Source organism: Dichomitus squalens, assembly GCF_000275845.1.
Source record: "Dichomitus squalens LYAD-421 SS1 unplaced genomic scaffold DICSQscaffold_25, whole genome shotgun sequence".
NCBI lineage: Eukaryota > Fungi > Basidiomycota > Agaricomycetes > Polyporales > Polyporaceae > Dichomitus > Dichomitus squalens.
Genome location: NW_006766907.1, coordinates 24,151 through 41,974, shown reverse-complemented (window position 1 = coordinate 41,974; position 17,824 = coordinate 24,151). Strand labels below are relative to the sequence as shown.

The 17,824-nt window shown below is 55.1% G+C and overlaps 4 protein-coding genes across 4 annotated transcripts; 2 read left to right on the top strand and 2 right to left on the bottom strand.

Moving 5' to 3' along the window:
• Positions 1-3,131: 3,131 nt before the first annotated feature.
• Positions 3,132-5,291, top strand: DICSQDRAFT_128064 (uncharacterized protein; the record flags this gene model as incomplete). The annotated part of the gene is made up of 8 exons (XM_007367378.1): positions 3,132-3,342; positions 3,440-3,545; positions 3,604-3,898; positions 3,963-4,217; positions 4,377-4,445; positions 4,612-4,743; positions 4,838-5,027; positions 5,116-5,291. 8 exons carry the CDS (start codon positions 3,132-3,134, stop codon positions 5,289-5,291), a joined length of 1,434 nt encoding a protein of 477 aa, XP_007367440.1.
• A 932-nt stretch (positions 5,292-6,223) lies between these two features.
• DICSQDRAFT_128063 (uncharacterized protein) lies at positions 6,224-8,001 on the bottom strand (the record flags this gene model as incomplete). Its single annotated transcript, XM_007367377.1, has 4 exons — positions 6,224-6,842; positions 6,906-7,222; positions 7,418-7,789; positions 7,861-8,001. The coding sequence occupies 4 exons, from the start codon at positions 7,999-8,001 to the stop codon at positions 6,224-6,226; spliced, it is 1,449 nt and encodes a 482-aa protein (XP_007367439.1).
• Positions 8,002-9,690: 1,689 nt separating this feature from the next.
• On the bottom strand, positions 9,691-11,097 carry DICSQDRAFT_108332 (uncharacterized protein). Its single transcript, XM_007367376.1, has 5 exons — positions 10,737-11,097; positions 10,579-10,684; positions 10,359-10,523; positions 10,073-10,304; positions 9,691-10,016 (listed from the first exon to the last, which is right to left on the bottom strand). Exons 1-5 carry the CDS (start codon positions 11,086-11,088, stop codon positions 9,846-9,848), a joined length of 1,026 nt encoding a protein of 341 aa, XP_007367438.1. The 5' UTR covers positions 11,089-11,097; the 3' UTR covers positions 9,691-9,845.
• A 168-nt stretch (positions 11,098-11,265) lies between these two features.
• DICSQDRAFT_138169 (uncharacterized protein) lies at positions 11,266-16,827 on the top strand. Its single transcript, XM_007367375.1, has 13 exons — positions 11,266-11,338; positions 11,398-11,746; positions 12,055-12,122; positions 12,193-12,867; positions 13,008-13,576; positions 13,627-13,742; positions 13,799-14,772; positions 14,830-15,126; positions 15,193-15,732; positions 15,865-16,095; positions 16,158-16,345; positions 16,422-16,505; positions 16,573-16,827. The coding sequence occupies exons 1-4, from the start codon at positions 11,333-11,335 to the stop codon at positions 12,217-12,219; spliced, it is 450 nt and encodes a 149-aa protein (XP_007367437.1). The 5' UTR covers positions 11,266-11,332; the 3' UTR covers positions 12,220-12,867; positions 13,008-13,576; positions 13,627-13,742; positions 13,799-14,772; positions 14,830-15,126; positions 15,193-15,732; positions 15,865-16,095; positions 16,158-16,345; positions 16,422-16,505; positions 16,573-16,827.
• The last annotated feature ends 997 nt before the right edge of the window (positions 16,828-17,824 follow it).

The following is a 17,824-nucleotide window of genomic DNA, read 5'->3' as shown; positions in this document are numbered from 1 at the left end:
GTTCAGTTCACTCGAACATCTCCTCTCATCGCTCTAACAAGCCTCTTACAACCAACAACCCTTCTAGGTGAGTTGCAGGCTATCCGCTGTCGTTGCCACCCGTGGGAGAGGCCTTCGCCCCCCGGGTTCAACAAGGGGAGACTCAAATAAGATGACAATCCTTTATTTATAGCTCATAGTTCTCAACTCAAGCATTACACACCTCTATAGCTGCAAAATCACCATGATAGCTGACTTATATTTGAGGGCACAACTCAACATAGAACTTGTTATCATGTATAGGACTAGGCTGTCAGCACAGCATTCAGACCATGAAGCATACTCTATAGCACACTCCATATTATATACATAGTCCCAGACATTACACATATGCAAGCCTCAGCAGGTGAATCTCAAGGTGAGGTGTCACCACTTTGCCCCAAGTCCAGCAGTGATGGATATATATAGTATTTGTGGAGAAGATCTATATAAGCTCTGGTGGTACAGTTGTATAGAGCACCCCTTCGGAATAGGAGTGTTATCTGAAAGTGGGGTTGGGGGTTCAAGACTGGGTGAGGACACTTTTTATAATATTTTTTCAGCACTTTAAATGCATCTGGGGCTTATAAACAGATGGTTTTGAGGTCATATTAAGCATTTCTACACTAGTCAGAAATTATGGACCCACTCTATCCACTACTATCAATGTCTACTGTAGCACTATTTCCGTCTACTATAGTGCTACTTTGCACAAATTTGCATAAATAGTGCAAAATAGTGCAATTATTTTTGGGGACCTCTCGATTTTGCACTATTTTTCACTATTCATCTACTGTGTCTATTAAGAGCTAATCTGTACTGAATAGGTGTAATTTGCAAAGGTGGTTTTTACAGATGTTGTCGAAATTTGAGGATCACTGGCACAGCCTGGACTGGTGGCACGTCCTAGGATCATTCAGGATCGATGGGCCGAGTCACCTTCGATACTCGATGACCCGGGAACTACTCCAAGGCCTGCTCATGTGGCCACCTTTCCATGATCTTTGCTATGATCCACGCGGCTGCGCGGTGATACCCGAGGAGTTGACGACCACACTGGAGAACGCCTTGACGGCAGCTGCGAATGTACGGATTGGCAGCGGCTTTGCTCACCTGGATTACGAAAGCAAGCTGGAAGACCATGCCTTCAGATGTCTTGATAATCTCAAGACTATGATGGCCCACCACCGAGTCGTACGTTGACCGATACCTAGTGAGATTGATGCTGATGTTGAGTTTCCCAACGCATGGTGCAGGACAACGATACCGCCACATGAGTCGACTCTGCTGTCAGGAGTTTGCCTTCGTCAGAATCCAGCTATGTACCACCATCTCTATGTCACCTTCGGTCATCTCATGCCAAGCACTCATCTCCTTCCCAGTAGCTTGCCGGCGAGCGTATTGTGGTCTTCTGTACTACATAGTCATCTTGTTGATATAGTTTATTGTCTGCTGTTGATATAGTCTATTGTCTACTCCTCGCTGCGCCGGAGCCCGCAGTCTGTCCGTCGACCATCTGCTGTGACAGAGAGCTGCGGCCACTCACGACCGTGGGGCAAAGCTCTATGTAGTATGTATGTGGTTTAAGTGAACGCGCGCCCCGGCAACAACTTGTGGGAAAATCCACCTGGAACTTTCAAGGCACAATATACGGCTATCGACCTCCTTGACTGACAGAACTCAGCAATCTTTTGGGCCTCCGGCGAATGCTTTTGCTATGTGAATGGGCTATAGACCTAGGAATCAGTTCTCTCCTGCCCGCCTTCCTCGCGGCCAGATATGCTCATGCTCTGTTTGGAGATTGGCAGCGCCCGCTAGCCGATGTTCAGGTCGGACATGTGATAGAGACGCTCGCCGCTATATCGAGATTTGTCCGATTCTGATTATCTTGGCTGCATTATCATCTAAGCGACACAATTGCGATTGAATTTATGAGCCCAACATGGTCCTTCAGTGGTACAATGTCAAATCGTCCTTTCTGAGGTGCTTTCAGGCTGTAAGTTGGGGCAGGATAGATGGCAGGCCTATTAGGGTTACTGACATTCCGTTATGTTACTAAGTATAGCCGCATGCTGCGGGTGGGAACGTCAAACTTTATCGCCACTTTGTGCTGCTTGTCTTGAGCTGCTGGGCATTAGGATGGGTGTCAGATGTAGAGCTATGAGGCAGCCCAGAATATGTCCGGATGGGAGGAGGAATGTGGTAAGGCTGATATTTCTCCTTTGCTAGTCGCCTGTCACTAATTCTTCACATCTGACTTGCAGAGTGAGCTTTCTGAGCGGAAGAATGGCGTGTCAGAGCCATCGTGGTAGTGGACGATCAAGATGCCTTTTTTGGAAACTGTTTCTTCTGGCTTGCGCGCTTAGGCTGTCCGCTGTCCTTGGTTGCCTCCATGGATTGTCTAATAGCATGGTCCATACCCTATTGCCTGCAAAACGAAATACACCAATCCATTTGTATGCTTTGGGGGCTTGAAGTCTTTGGTATAGTTTTTTTAAGATGTGTTTTCATCAAAGTGCGCGCACTTTCGCCAAAATCTGGACCAAACATTTTCTTCGCTGCGTACATGAGTATTGTACACACGTTGTTTTGAGGTAATCGGACCAGCGGTTAGCAAGGAGAAGCAGATACAATGAGGGACCGCCGCTATCAGCTACGCAGGTGAGATCAAGAGCAGGAGCACGATAGCCGATGTTATCTCTTGGAGATGCTCGCCATCTGGTCTATGCGAGGTCCTGGCGCTTGGACGCGCGCCTCATCGCTTAGGCCAGCGCTGCCAATCTCCACTCTGTTCAGATCCAAGGTCGTAGAAGCACGGCAATTGCCGACGCCTCCCGACGCGGCTTGCGGTGGCCAGAAAGGGACCTGCTGCGCAGTCTACTCGCCCTCCCACTGCCAGCCACCGCCCCCCTACTGCGTATTCTTGGACGCCAACCGTGCGAGCGTAGCAGGCCTACGTAAACGCCTCTCTCTCGCATTCACGACCCATCTTGTTTCTTCGCCAACGACTACGCTAGACGACGACACTAGGTTTCCATTTCAGTCGAGAGACTACGGCTCCAGGGACAACAGATAACACAGAAACCGACAAAACAGACAAGACCATAGACAGGATGCCACGTCTCAGAGTGCTCGCAGGACCATCGCCCGACGAGCTCTTCCCCATCCAGGCGAACTCGGGGAAGCCGGCCAGGATCTCGTCGGACGCGTTCGAGGGCCAGGTCGCGATTTACATCAAGGGCTTCGCAGATGCGGAGGGGAGGGTGACGGACAGCGAGTACTTCAAGAAGCGCAGCGGGGTCACTTGGAGCATCCAGGTCCAAGGTGAGCTGGCACTGCCTTGTTGGGGTCGCGCGAGCGGCGAACGAGGAGATCATGCACAGTGAGGGCTCAAGGCGCTGACATACGTTTATGGGGGCAGGAAGGTACTTGAACGGGTATAACGCAGACGAACTCCTGTTCGGGAACATCTTCGATAGGCCGCTGAAGCTGCCGTGGGTGTTCAGCGCTGCGCTCAGGTTCATGAAGTACGCACCTCTCTTCTGTGCATGCCCGTCCTATAACCTCAACACAATGCGTATGTAGCTTCATCGACCCAACGCTCGAGAATGACCTCGCCTCTCGCACAAGGCCGTGGGCCCTCTCTCCGCTCATCGCGACCATGCCGTACTTCCACCACGCCCGCGCCACTGATAGCGGCCCCGCCCCGGCGTTCCCGCCTCCTCATGCACCCATCAACGACGACACGTCGCAGCTGCAGACGATCCCGACGGCGACGAACAGCAGCGGCAAGGGTGGGAAGCTGAAGGACAGCCCGTCGAAGCGACGGTCGTACTTCACGAACGCGCTCCGGAGGCAGGAAGTCGTTCTCGGGCCCGATGTACGTCTCTCCATTCCTCGATCTGCCGGGCGGTGAGAGAACTCACTGTGGTGCACCTGTGTAGGACGTCGTCACGACGGACTTCTGCTACGACTTCCTCCAGTTCAGTCCGGACGGCATCATGCTCCGCCTGCCGGGGGGCATCTCGATCGAGATGACGAAGTACTGGGATGGCCAGCCAGTGCGCTTCGTGTGCTGCGAGCGGCTGAACAAGAGCGAGCGTACCCCGGAGAGGGCTTGGGGGCGCGTGCTGTGGTGCGTCGTTATCGAGCCTGCGGAAGGCGACGAGGACTCGGTCGGGGCCGGGGAGAAGGGCAAGGTGAGCGATGTGGATTGATATGTGTGGGGGAGGGAGAGAGGATTGGTTTGCGGTCGTTGAGTGGTGCTTTGTATGATGCCCGGGGCGCGCTCGGGATATCGGACTATCTGGATTGCAGGGTTTGGATTCTGTACTACTATCAAGCATATGTCATCATAGTTCTCGTCCGAGGCGTTCGATATTACACATGCACTGATGCTAGCCGGCGCGCTGCGTCACGCGTCCGCGGTCAGCACATACATACACGCGTACGCTATGCAATGTCCGGGGTTTCTCCGAGTGGCACCAGGACTGAAGTACTGAAGCAGCGTTGGGCCAGTGCCTAATTACTCTGAACGCTTCTCCGACTACGACGAACTGTACTTATATCTCGACACTGTTTTTGTTGCCTTAGACGATGCTGCATATTGGATACGAGGTCTGGATTTCTGATGGCCAAAAGGAACGCATACCCGAGTACGACGTCAAGTACGAGGGCGAGGACGGGAAGACGATTGCATGCTATATTCCTAGTGAGAGTGGCAAGGTACGTACAGAGTCCATGCCCGCTACACCAGTCTCTACACCTTGGACGGACGCCATAACGTACCTGGCGAGCTGAGTATAGCCTTGCATCTTAGGAATTCCAAATCCGATGGAAAGACCACAACGGCGCATACGCCCCCCATGCGAGCATGAAGATCTTCGTGGATGGCCACGTCGTGGGCAAGACCCGCTGTCCCCCGGGTGTCGTTGGGAAACGTCTAGGGATATCCACGACGTCCGCGGACACGTACCAGCCCTTCCAGTTCGCCAACCTGCAGACCACCGGTGCGTCCTCTCGCCCGTCTCTCCCCAAAGCTCAAGTCCTCCCCGCATCCCGAGTCCCAGCTCATTCCCGCATCATGGACGCTTGCAGACGATGACGACGCGCTCTGGGGCGCAGGCATACCGGACAAGCTCGGCTCAATTGAGCTGCACGTCGTGCACGTCCACCCGCACGTCATCCAGACCGCGTTCAGGCCCGCGGGCTTTGCAGGCACGGGGCCCGTGCACGAGCGGAGCAAGAAGGCAGGGGCGCACTGCGTCGAGTGAGTGCCCTATCTCATCCCGATCTCTGCTAGGCTGGCTCGGCGTATGTGCTGCGTCCTGACTGGGGTGCGGATCGACGACAGGCTCGGACGCGCGGTGCGCTACCCCAAGGCGGACCACAGCCGCGTGAAGAGCGTGCCGCTGGACAGGCGGGCGGGGCCGTGCGCGAAATTTGTGTTCCGGTACAGGCCTGCAGGTGTGCCCCGCCCCTTCTCCGTTCTCGTGGTGTCCTCAATGTGCTTGCTTGGTGTGTAGCGATCCTTCAGGCGCAGGACATCATGCCCAGGGTCGCTGCTGGGTCAGGCTTGGGCAATAAGGCCAAAGCGCGCGCCGCGAGCCCTCCGATCTACGGTTTGAGGAGGTCAATGACTATGGGCGAGGAAGACCGAAAGCCTGTGAAACTTGAATCGGGCTCTGGAGCAGGGTTTGGCTTTGTGCATACAGAGGTCATAGAGCTCTCGAGTGATGAAGAGGAGGAAGTGAGTGCAAGGGCGCGCGTTGCCGCTGTGCTCGTAGAGTTGACGGTCTCATCGCCTGGACAGCCTGTCGTGAAGCGCGAAGCAGGTTCTCGAACCGCGATACAGCACGAACCTGGCGATGTCATCGACTTGACGCTGGAATGACGCTGTTAGGCATTGTGATGTGATCGTGTTGCACTGTCTTCTTGCTCTGAATTGTGCTCTCCTTGCTGTCGTACTACTAGCGCGTACATGCTGTTTTGCAGCTTTCTTGTTGGGTTTTCTAGTGTTGCCTCCGTCGTTAGATCTGCATGCTGTTGGCGGAATGAGCGTGCCAAGAGTCGTCCATGATTCATCTACTGGTGTGCGTCAGGACATGCAAGGTCAGATGCTAATAGATACAACGAGCAAACGTGCAAGCACACATGTGAGATGGTACAATATCCAAGATGAAGGCAAGTCCATTGCACTCTGCGTTCACTTGTGCAAGCCAGAATCCTCTCCAAGCTGATACGACAACTTCGCCCTCGCTTTGTCCCCCCTGCGGCTCCTTAGCACTATGCACCGCACCCATCGCCTAACAGCCCGGGCAGGCCTCCTGAATATGATCACCGGCTTCTCCGCGAACGCAGCGAGCCACTCGACGAGCGTCCTCTCTGTCAAGGCAACGCCATGAGCGTCGCCTGGATAGGAAAGGACAGAATAGGAGTTGAAGGAGTCACCTCTCTTGCGCTCCCTCCCCTCACCAAATTCCTTTACCGTATCCGATCGCGACCCGTCGGACGAGTTCTTCCGAGAGATCCTTTCGGAGCGTATAGAACGCGCATCGGCGCGGATCTGCTTGTACGACGCGCGCGAGCGGGATTTACGCAACTTCGCTGGGCCTGCTGGGATCGGCGGGAGTGGTGGGATCGGTGGGGCGGCGAGCGGTGAAGCTGCGCGGGAGGTGACCGTGCGCTGGGTCTGCGACCGGTATGACTGGCAGCGGGAGAGGCTGGGTCGGCGGGACTCGACGTCGAACGCGCTGCGCGCGTCTGCGGTGTGGATAGAGGGCGCGGGCGAGTTGCGTTCTCGTGTCTCCGCTTTGCGGACTAGTCTGTGGGGGGTGCCGGTGTCAGTCGGATGCAGCCTGAACGAGACAAGGGGGGGGGGAACTCACTGTGCAACGACGTTGCGCTCTTCGAGGAACTCCGCCGGGTCTGGGATCGTGGCGAGCTCGGAGATATCGAAGCTGACGTCGACGAGCGGGATATCGTCCAGGTAAGCGTCGCACTCAAGAGTCAGCGCGAGCTGGCTCGCGCTCGGCGCCTCGAGCAGCACGACAACCGACGTCGACGTCGACGCGGTGGTTGATGAGTATACGCTTCCCGAGTCCATCGTGTCGTGCCTCTTGCGCATCTCAGCTCTATCGAAGAGCTCGGACACTGATGTCTCGGCCGCGCTTGTGCTCGTGATGTGCGAGGTCGGCGTGAACACCTGTGCGTCAGGCGAAGCGGTGCGACCAGCGAAGCTAGGGCTGAGAGGCGACGGGAGAGGGAGTCGCGGAAGCCGCTTGTCACGACTCGCTCCTTCTCCGTTCCTCATAAGGTGCGCGAATGGGAAGGTTTCTTTCCTATGCGGGGACAGTGCGATCGGCTGCTTAGTTGTGGTGTCTGTCTCGTCCGAGCGCACCTGGACGTACGACGCCTCTGATCCGGTGATGCTGGGGTCAGCGCTTTCCCGCATCGCGGTAACGCGCGCGATCTGTTCGTCGGAGAGCCTCCATTGTGGTGGGACGTGATGCGGCTGTCGGTGGACGCGGATGAACGTCTCGAGCTCGGGGCGGTGACAGCAGTCGCCTTTTGGGAACGCCTTGGAGGGATGGACGGGGGCGTACGCCGTCTCGTGGCATGACGGAGTTGCAGGGTAGATAGGGAGGCACCCGTCGGGCGAGGGTGAGCTAGATCCAGACAGCCCCGGGCGCAGGCGGGGGTGGCGGCCGACGAAGGACACGCGGTACACGCGCCACATCGGTTCATCCGAACACGAGGCGACGCGGACTTCCTAGAGTTCCCAGCAGAGCAGAACAGAAGTTCGGATGGTATTCAGTGTGAGAGAGGGACTGTGGAGCGTACCTTTTCGACGAGCGCAACGTACTTCTGGGTGCCCAGAGCCTTCGCGAGGGCGAGTATGGGCGAGTCCGCGTACTCGGCCACCATTGCCCTCGCATTTATCTGTAGCACGACATAGGAGCCGACCAGTGAAGCTGACGTCATCGTAGCAGGTGGGAGGGACACGGTCGTTCAAAGGATAATGTTTTGTAGTCCAGACTGGAGTATGCCCCCACCGCAGGCTTTTGTGGGAGTGGGCCGGGTCGCCTCGACGTTTGTAGTGGTCGAACTCCAAGAAGCAGGGCAGAAGCCGGGAAGAGACAAGAGCTGGCCTGAGCCGCACCGCCTGCGCGTGGGCAGCGCACCGGAAAGGTGCGTGTTCGAGTTGGCGAGGTTGGACAGACGCCGACAGACGCACTGCAGCTCCGTCGGTGGCGTGCACGACGAATCGACGGGGCGCGCAGAAGATATGCGGGTTAAAGCATATATGGCTGATAGAGTGACAGTATCCAAGGTAGAGAATCCGCAGATGAAGCTGTTGCGTGTACCTGGAACCAGAGGATGCCTGCCTGCCATGGTCTTCAGAGAAGTTCTATGAGTACAGCCACTATCCCCCGAAAGCGCTGGCCGGATTGTGACGAAATAAGTTTAGCCTGCGGAGGTAACGATTACCTAGTGAGAAGAGAGAAGGGCACGCCTCTTCGCCTTGCCTTCCGCCGAACCACCTGAGACCGACGTCTAAGGGAGTCGACGAAAGAGAATGTGAAGGGGGGAGAGGAAGAGGCCAAGAAGAAAAAAATAGGGCCTGGGTAGGGGATGCAAGGGAGTGGGGTGAAGACGAGAAGGGAGCAATGATAACCAAGGAGCGCAGGACGCAGAGAAATGAAAGCCGAAACCAAACGCCAGTCACTCATCTTTCGAGATACCAGCGTTCTCACTGTCGACCTCGTGCCGTTTGTCACTGCTTTCGATTAACATTGGCGTATTGCAAGGGCCTGCAAAGATGGAAGCAAGGAGGTAAGTAGAGCACGAAGAACCATGAGAACATCGTCCCGCCACACTGATGACCGCCTGCTAGCCCGTCACCATCGCATCCACTCTCATTTGTAGCGCTTTCGCATTTGAGTTCCAAACAAAGCAAAGAGACGGAAACAAAATTAGAGAAACAACGACACTCACGAACTACGAATGGGCAACAGTCGGTTGCGCCACCCTACCCCGTACGCGCCAAGCCTCCTTCCAACCTGTCTCCAGATTGTCCGGGGGCAAGTGCAGGATAGGGTCTAAGCTACGCCAATCGACCGTCTATCCTCCGTCTCCAATCCGCCCAGCCGCGGCCACCTGCCCCCGTTGACGTTGACGCACTTGTACGCGGAGGACAGGCTTCCGCAGAGGCCCGCCGATAGGCATACTAGTACGCCCTCGTACGAACCGGCTCTGTGCACATGGAAACCGCGCCGCCCAGTCATGCCTTGCTGTACTAGGTACAACATATTATGCAGTCGACCGGGGCAGGGTTGGTTGGTGGGTGAGGTGTTCTTGTACTCGGCTGGCGGAAGATGTTCGGCATTAGCAGGATGTGCGCGAATTCTATAGTGTCGGAGATGCTTACCGTGTGGTTGGTGGTTGAGAGCTGCGGGCAGGGCGCCAGAAGTGATCAGCGTTATATATGCCGGGCGCGATTGAGAGGCTGGGGACATATGTTCGCCGCTAAAGGCTGAACCCCGCCACAACTTATGAGGCGAGGCGAACATAAACATGGCACGTGATCGAGTCTTCACATCAGTTAAAGCACAAACCAAACCGCATCACGCAGTCAGCCGAAAAACCACCATGGCCTACGATGACCGTCATAATTAGGAAGGCCGGCGAAGGGCCGGAAGCAAAGTATGGCGAGCGCTGATCGCGAAGCCCACGGCAGGGCCGAGCGAAACGTTACATCAAAGCAGACGCGGTGAGGATGGCACAAGAGTCCGGGCGGGAGACGATGAAGTTAGACAATGAGTATATTATATCTGCGGTTTCTTCAATCGCGAGTCTAGACCCTCGTAGAGTCTATCTCTGATTATCCAAGGTGAGTCATACCACATTCGCTTTTGGAAGACGAGATACTCGACAACAGGCTTGGGCTCCGTTGCGCCAACGCGAGCGCCAGTCTTTTTCGAGTAGGACTCTACGCTCTGTCAGTGTACGCAAAGTTCAATAATTTTATAGCTTACTTATTCTGACAACGCACCTGCATAGTGTCGAAGCGAACAACAGCTTGGATTGCAAGCCGGCTGCCCATTCGTGGCGGCGTCGACCCATAGTAAGCTTCAATCGCCCTGATGCTCACTACCTGCGCAGGGCTGCGCTCTCCGTGGAATTTCCAGACATTGGCGAATCGTGGGTCCTGGGACCGGATGAGCTTCATGTAAGCTTTCTGCTGCTCACCGGCAGTCAAGGTCTTCAAAGTCTTCTCGTCCCGGCTGCATGATATCAGAAGGGCGCACGGAAAGTAAACCCTGAAATTGGCAACTCACGTTGCGACAGCCTCGTTGACCTGCTTATAGACCTCCAGTACAGCTTGGCGGAAGGGTGCGAGCCACGTGTCGGGTTTTGTCGAGGAGGTAGAGAATAGCTGTCTGGACCAAGCAGACTTGACCTTGACACCAGGTATTGAGTTGGTCTGAGCCATCAGATAGAGGCTGTCACAAAGAGTAAGCTCAGATGCGAGGCGGGGATTCGCTAGGAGGTACGCACGAGCGTGCATTCCAAAACCAATTCCTCTGGGTCTGCGTGAACGCCCTCCAATGATCGGCGAGAGTCGCGTTCTCCTTCTGCGACTTCCACGAGGGGATGATCACGTCTGTCCCCATTAAGTACATGAGCGCAGAATGGACGCAGGAAATGCCACATACCGAGAAGATCAAGAGGTGCGGACGATACGTCGACCTGATTTGTCTCGGACATCCGATACAGGGTCTCGACGTTCCGAAGCTCCTCCTCGGTTGTACGTTCCGTCTCTTTGGGTTCCTTCGCAGCATCCTGTGGCTTTTGTGCCTTTCCCGACGTCCGTGAGGTGGAAGGAGGTGGACTCGCATTGACAGCAGGCCTTTCCTTGAGTTTCTGAGCGCCGGTAGGGTTAGCGTAGCACCGGCGCTGAATGACCAGTGTGAATGAGGCAGTAGACCAGGTACGAGCAGGTACGCTAGAGCCCCCAGCGATGCGTCCAGCGATGTCGAGACATCTGCGCGACCCATAGAGGGACATGGTCGCCGTGTCGAGCAGTGAGCAGAGCTCGCCGGCACATTCCGGACCCCTGGGTAGGCTGGCGCTTCTTTCCCGATGCATTCCAGCCAATCGGAAAGAGGCGCTACTGAGGCACGTGGCCGTTCGGCTTGAATTTGTGCGCGTCGCTGTCGCCGAAGCCGACGTCTGCACGTCTTGCTTGCTTACCACCACCACCACCCCAGCCTCTTTTCTCTTCTGCTACACAACATCTATCCTTACCACCATGCCTGTGAGTGTGACTTGTAGTAGAGCGGAGAATACAGGCTACTAACACGTCTTGATATGTAGCGTCAGTCGCGCTCGAGCCGTCCCGCTGCTCGCCCCGCGCCCGCTCCTGCTCCCCAGCAGACTCGTAGCGCACACACTGCTGCCGCCCCCCACCCCGCCGCCGCGCACCACCCATCTCAGGCGCCTCCTGTCCCTCCTCAAGCTCAGGCCGCCTCCAAGGAGCCGGGCATGCTCGCTCAGATGGCGGCCACTGCCGGTTCTGTCGCCGTCGGCTCGACAATCGGTCACGGTCTCTCGAACATGCTCTTTGGCAGCTCCCACTCCGCCCCTGCGGCTCCGGAGGCGCCTGCTGCGCCTGTGCAGCAGCAGCAGTACCAGCAGGGCATAAGCTGTGACATCCAGGCCAAGGGTGAGTAATGCTCTCAATAGTCCTAGTGTCCGTGGGTGCAGAGACCCGTGTACGCGATCGGGCCTTGCACCACTAAGCAGTCAACTCCTCGGAAATGCGTCGGACTCTTGCGAAGTCTGCGTTACTTGCGGCGCGTCCGTCCGTCGTGTTGTTGGCGCTCAGCTGTCCGTGGGACGAGGAAGCGTATCTTGAGTGGCATGGTTCCTTGGTAGCTTCGTTCTTGACAAGCCACTACGGCAGCAAGCGTTCCGATCTCCGACGCTTCTCGTCACGGCTGCCGAGCGTCACTGACTATTGTCCCATGACAGAGTTCACGAAGTGCCTGGAATCGGCGGACGTCAATGCTTGCTCCTGGTATCTCGAGCAGCTGAAGGCTGTGAGTATCTTCATCCCGATACATGTACCATCATCTGACCTGACCCTTTCTTCCTTCCTCTCCTTTGTAGTGCCAAGCTGCCGCAGCCCGGTACTAGTTGCCTTCGGCGGTGCTATGTTTGTGTCGAGGGTGACCAGGTTGTCCACATCAATGTAGTGTTATGAAAGCCATGCGATTTCATAATGCGAACCGCACTTCTCACTTCCCACGTCGCCCGAGTTTTGACACTTGCGGGCTTATAGCACTCGCTCTCGTGTCACCCAAGGCCAAAGTATCACACCCCACATGACTAGCTTCTTAACTACTTCGACATATCATGTCAATGACGAAGCCTACGTTGTCTGCGGGCGGCGGATGCAATCGGACCAGGAGCTCCGTTCGGGTTGTAAAGTGGCGAGAAGAGGTGGAGTTCATCACAAAGTGTCTCAAGCGGCAAGGACCCTCACGTTGTGGTCGCTGATTGGCAGGACCAACTCAATTGTACGCGCCATGGTGTCCTATGTGGGTCGGTACGTTGTGCTACTTGTGAAAAAATCCATTGGCTGCTGCGTCATTCTATCAGAATATGAGAACCTGGGAAGACCTTCTCTGTACGCTAACCAAAGGAAGTAGCAGGCCCCGTCCGCTATATGCGCGGCTCGGGTTATGCATTGGTGGCAGCTGTCCTTAAGATTACCACCTTGGCACTGAGTCTGGCCACTGAGCCCATTCGAACGACCCCATCGAACAGTGTGGTTGGATATAAGTGAGGTAAGCCAAACTTACAACACGGAACGTTTCCACCGTTAACTTTTTACGTGTACTATACTGTCTCTTTACCCTTAGTTGGATCCACGACATTGTCCCGTGTAGTGCTAACCAAACGAGGACTTGTCGTTGCATCAGAAGCTCGGAATTCTGTGGTATGGAGTTACGTAGGCTCGCACACACGGACATCCCTATCCCCCGCCGGTCGCGAACCTCAAGGTGGAATGAATTGACAGACTCGCTCACGGAAAGCCGCTGCACAACGGTTCACTCGCTGGTCAGCTTCGATTGACTGAGGACCATCGCTCCGCCAGCCGATGTCGGCAGGACAAACCGGCGACCAGGCAGTCGCTGCTCGTGAATTGTGCACGTTGTCTATCCAGAAAGGTATTGACACCTCTGAAGCGTCAGCATCACCGTATACTGTGAAGCCGTGCGCAGATGCAGTACGTGGAAGGACTTCACCACAGGAGCACCGCCGATTGACTGTGAGCAATATCGTCATGTCTTGTATCGTTCCTGTCTCCGAGTGTCCCTCAGTTCACGTTTGCAGACTTCAGGGCCGTTCTCCAAGGAGACCATGAGCAGTGCGATCCAGGCGCTGGGTCAGAAGAGGAATGCGTCCGTCAGAACGGAGCTGTTGTCACCGAGACAGAACAGTGTGCCGACTATTCGAGGATGGGAGCGAATGGCACGGAGAGCCGCCTGTCCGTCAGTCTTCGCTGTGGTTTGTAATGCATAACTGACGGCTACGAAGGTCTCGGCAGAGAAACATAGCTATAGTAACGTTTTGCTCGTAGCCCGCATGATCATCACTTCGATGTCAAACTCGCCTTCCCCGTCATGAGATCAAGGAATGAGGTGCTGCACTAGGTGAGCATCCACGCTGCCGCATATACCCGTCTTTGTTTAAGGAACCCCCTCTCCAGTCAATGTCGCCGAACAATGGCTAGTCACACCAGGCAAATGAATGGCTAAGAACCCCTGCTCTGATCCTCCATCTCCCTTTCCGGTCACGAAGCGTTTGCACGATCATTCCATGGAACATCGTTGACAATTGTCTCCCGGTTCCGAAATCTACTGGCACTCTGCAACCGGGCCCCGTCTGCCATCTATGCGGATGTTGCCTATTGCACCCGCCCCCCATAATTAACTGGTTCCATATGTCTCCCCCGGGCTAAACCTTGGTACGTTCCGTCGAGTTCCACCATGTGCATCAGAAGCCGGGAGTGTTGTTATGGTCGCCTCTGGGCTCGCGCTCGTGGACCTCAAGTTAGAGTTTGTTCCGTAAACATCAATTGTTTTTTCCGGTCATTATGGCTGACCCCTCGAATGTACCTTACCACAGGATACTCGTCTCAGCTGCCATCTGCTGACAATGGCATACTCTCATATGCCGTCAAGATGACCCACCTCTGCGGTACTGTCTCTATGCGCTGAAGTAGCCCTTCACTGTAGCCATATGAGACCGGTCGCTTGTGCCCTATATGTGTCTCCGTCCTCGGCCCCACGTAGCTTCGCCGGGAGCTGTTTCCAGACAATGAATTGAGATCCGGCTGTCTCCGAGTCGAGCACAATGTCTGGAGCCTCTTCAATATCATCTAGTGTCATCGGCCTCGCTGCTACTGAACGACCTACCCCGCGTACTTGCTCTGAGCGTTCGTTCCCACGACTCGTCTTGTGACAGCATATACCTCCCGACGCGCTGACATTTGCTCGTCGCTGTCAATCTGGTCGACAACATGCAATCCATGCCACTTGGGTTGTGCTCGCCCGTTTCAGACCGGGGGTCACGCGCTATCTCCAATGCGACAATGCGACGAACCTGCTACCTGCCGTAGATCCTTCCCGGCGGCCTTGAGTTCGACACGATCTTACTCGAGCTATGCTTCTCTTCTTTCTTGTACGTCTCGGTCTCCCAACGTCTAGGTTGTACGTACTCATGACGATGTCTTGAAAGGCGAGAAGTTTGGGGTGCGAGGGCCCGTACCCTCGTCCCTCCGTGGCGGGACACTATGCCTGTCTTGCAGTCGTTATCGCGCGGCTCGGCTAGACGTTGCTCCCTTCCAGCGTCCCTCCACTCCCACGTTCGAGTCCTGTCATGCCGCAACCGACAGCGTCCCGGATCCAGAGGCGCACTGCGAGGCGGCGGCACGTTCTTCGACGAGTGACGCTAACGGCGATATAGGGGAGGAAAACTTGATGCCCGTGCGCTGGGTTCTGGAGATGCCCCGGCATACGGGAGACTTGTCCGACGGTGAGAGTCCCTGTGAAATTTCCGAGAAAGGCTTGTTTTATGACCGGTCTTCGCGGTTCTTGGAAGGCCGTGTCGTTCCGTAACGCGCATCCACGTTCTTTCGTCGCCTACGGAAAGAGGAATGAAGCTTACCTCTCCGACACGGAGTCCTGTTTGCGTTCTCGGAGGCCTTTCCTCGGTTGTCAAGTGACTCAATGGTGGTTCTACGAGTCACCTTAACTTGGCGTAGTTGCACAGTGCGAGCTACTGAACGTCGTTGAGAACTTCCACATTCTGGATGCTCCCGCCTGACTTCATTCCGAGTCAGTTCAAGAAGCTGGAGCGGACTCTTTAGAATATGCTTGTTGAGGGTCGATGAAGACGAATACCGCGCCGACAACAGTCGAAGTTTGCTAGGCCCCCAGATCCCTTGTTCCTATACCTTGCGGGCGTCAGCCCGTTCTAGGGCGGGGAGTCCTGACGGGCGGCGGGGATACTGCCGAGTATATTCCTGACTGCAGCAAGAGGCGATTCCCAGGGACGCGATCGAACACATCCGGCGGCATATCTGCAACCCGTATACTGGTCTTCGATGGCCGAGGGTGGACGGGTAGTCGCAACGCATAGGTACTGAGCCCTGCTACTCATCTCCTCTTCCATCCCTTCCGCTCTACGCCCATTTTGTACCGTTCCTCGTTGCTATCTCTTCGTTGCATCTCCTGGTTTGCGGGAGCCTCGTGCTCACCTTTGTTTATCCCAGCGCCAATTCTTACCCGAGTAGATAGTACCTGTATTTCAGGCCCACCATGAGGCGTGGCCTCACAGGGCAATACACGAACGGCCGCGGGATCTAGGAATGAAGACGAAGAACAGCAAAGGAGTTTTTCCCATGATGACCCTTCGATCGGTACCTATCGAGCATGTCGCCGAAGTGTCCGGTAGATGAGCCACTGGCATTCATTCAGCCCCCGGTCAGGAACACTTTCGTCCGTAAGTGGCGTTCGTTGCCTCAACGACCAGTACTTGAGAGTATTAATTCCTCCACCGTATAGCCCAAGCTGACCGTTTCGTAGGCGCCTGGATCTGGGCACCGGCCCTAACTGATCTACGTGCAGTAATCGCTGTCAGTGCAGTGATGCAAGAAACAAATGGCATGCTCTGCGACACTGTGCTCACCATTCCTCTCGTTGCTTGACGACGTCATACTCGAGTTGAGGTAGCTAGGAACGATTCCCAGGAGGCACGTCCAGCCCTTGTGCTACTGTCCGTGTCCACCTAATGTTTACCTTCCGGATGCGTGACGCGTCTTCATGTAGTCACGGGCAGGCGTTACGGTCAGCCTATATTGATAGGATTGGCAAGCATGACGGGATCATGATCTGACGAGCGGTTATATCATTGTAGGCGAGCCGTCATCACAGGTTATACTTACTATCATCGGCCAGGCTTTCTGACCATGATAAATAGACTCGAACCAGTCGTACGGAACGCATCAGCGGAGATCGAAAGGAGGAGGCAGCGTTCCTTAACGACTGGTCAAACTGGGCGCGATTCTGGCAGGGCACCCCGATTTGGTACCCCGTGAGAGAAAGGACTTGGTGAAATCGCACTTCGCCCCCATGGAGAACCTGTGACGATGGACCCTTCCACCCCGTGGTTCCACATAGAGTACCAATTACATTGAGAGATGGATGTAGTACATAGCATATGTGTGTTTCAAGCCCACCCGAGCGACCTTGGACTCTCAATTCCGCTTTTTGGGCATGAATGGGCTCATCTGTGCGCAAAATTAGCAACTGAAGGGTCGTATCATGAAGGACAGACATGAAACTTACAGAGTAGCCTCTTGAAGCAGGAGGTAGCCTAGATTCCCACCTTGCTACATAGGTGAACTGATCAGATCCGCCCTCCCTTGGGCACCATGGGAATGCTTCTATGTAGAGCATCCTTGGTGTATGGACTCTATGCTGCATGGAAGTGGGTGAAAAATCCGTGATATGTCTGAGTTCACATCATAAACATGTAATCCAGTCACAAACAAGACTCCAGGATGCACAATGAACATACCAAACTGTCACCCTCTAGTCGCAGGAGGTGCCGGGGGCATGCTCATCATACCAGATGGCAGCCATAACTCGGTGTCACAATGGCCTAAAGCAATCTATTATTCATCGTTCGAGTTTTCAGAATGAACGCCACAAGTGAAACGTGAGGGAACTACTGACCACTGGAGTACGAACTTGAAGGAAACCTGGAAAGCGCCGAACCGAGCCCCGGAAGCGCCGGGCACATTGGGCGCCCCTCTCGCGTTGGTGGCGAGGAGCAAAACTGCATACTCATCATGCTCACACTTCCGTAGAGACCTTGAAAACCATAGAGGTATATAATTAATTGCACAAGGACCCTCAAAATTAATTGCAGAGAGATACACCCCATGGGTTCCCGCATGCGTGCATTTTCTGTGCGCGAGCACCTCGCGATTGCATCCAGTACGTTCTCGCACGGGGTACCAAATATGGGCACCCTGCCAGGAGGGCTCCCAGTTTGACCAGTCGTTTCGGTGTTCAGCGTAAATCGCGATCACCGGATCTCGGCAGGGGACCAGCCTACATGATAAATATCCCAACTGTTGTTGATGCACTTGAAGCCTTCTAGCTTGGAACGTTTCGGACAGCTTACTGTAGGTTTGCAGGCGCAAGAGCGGATTTCAGCATGGATA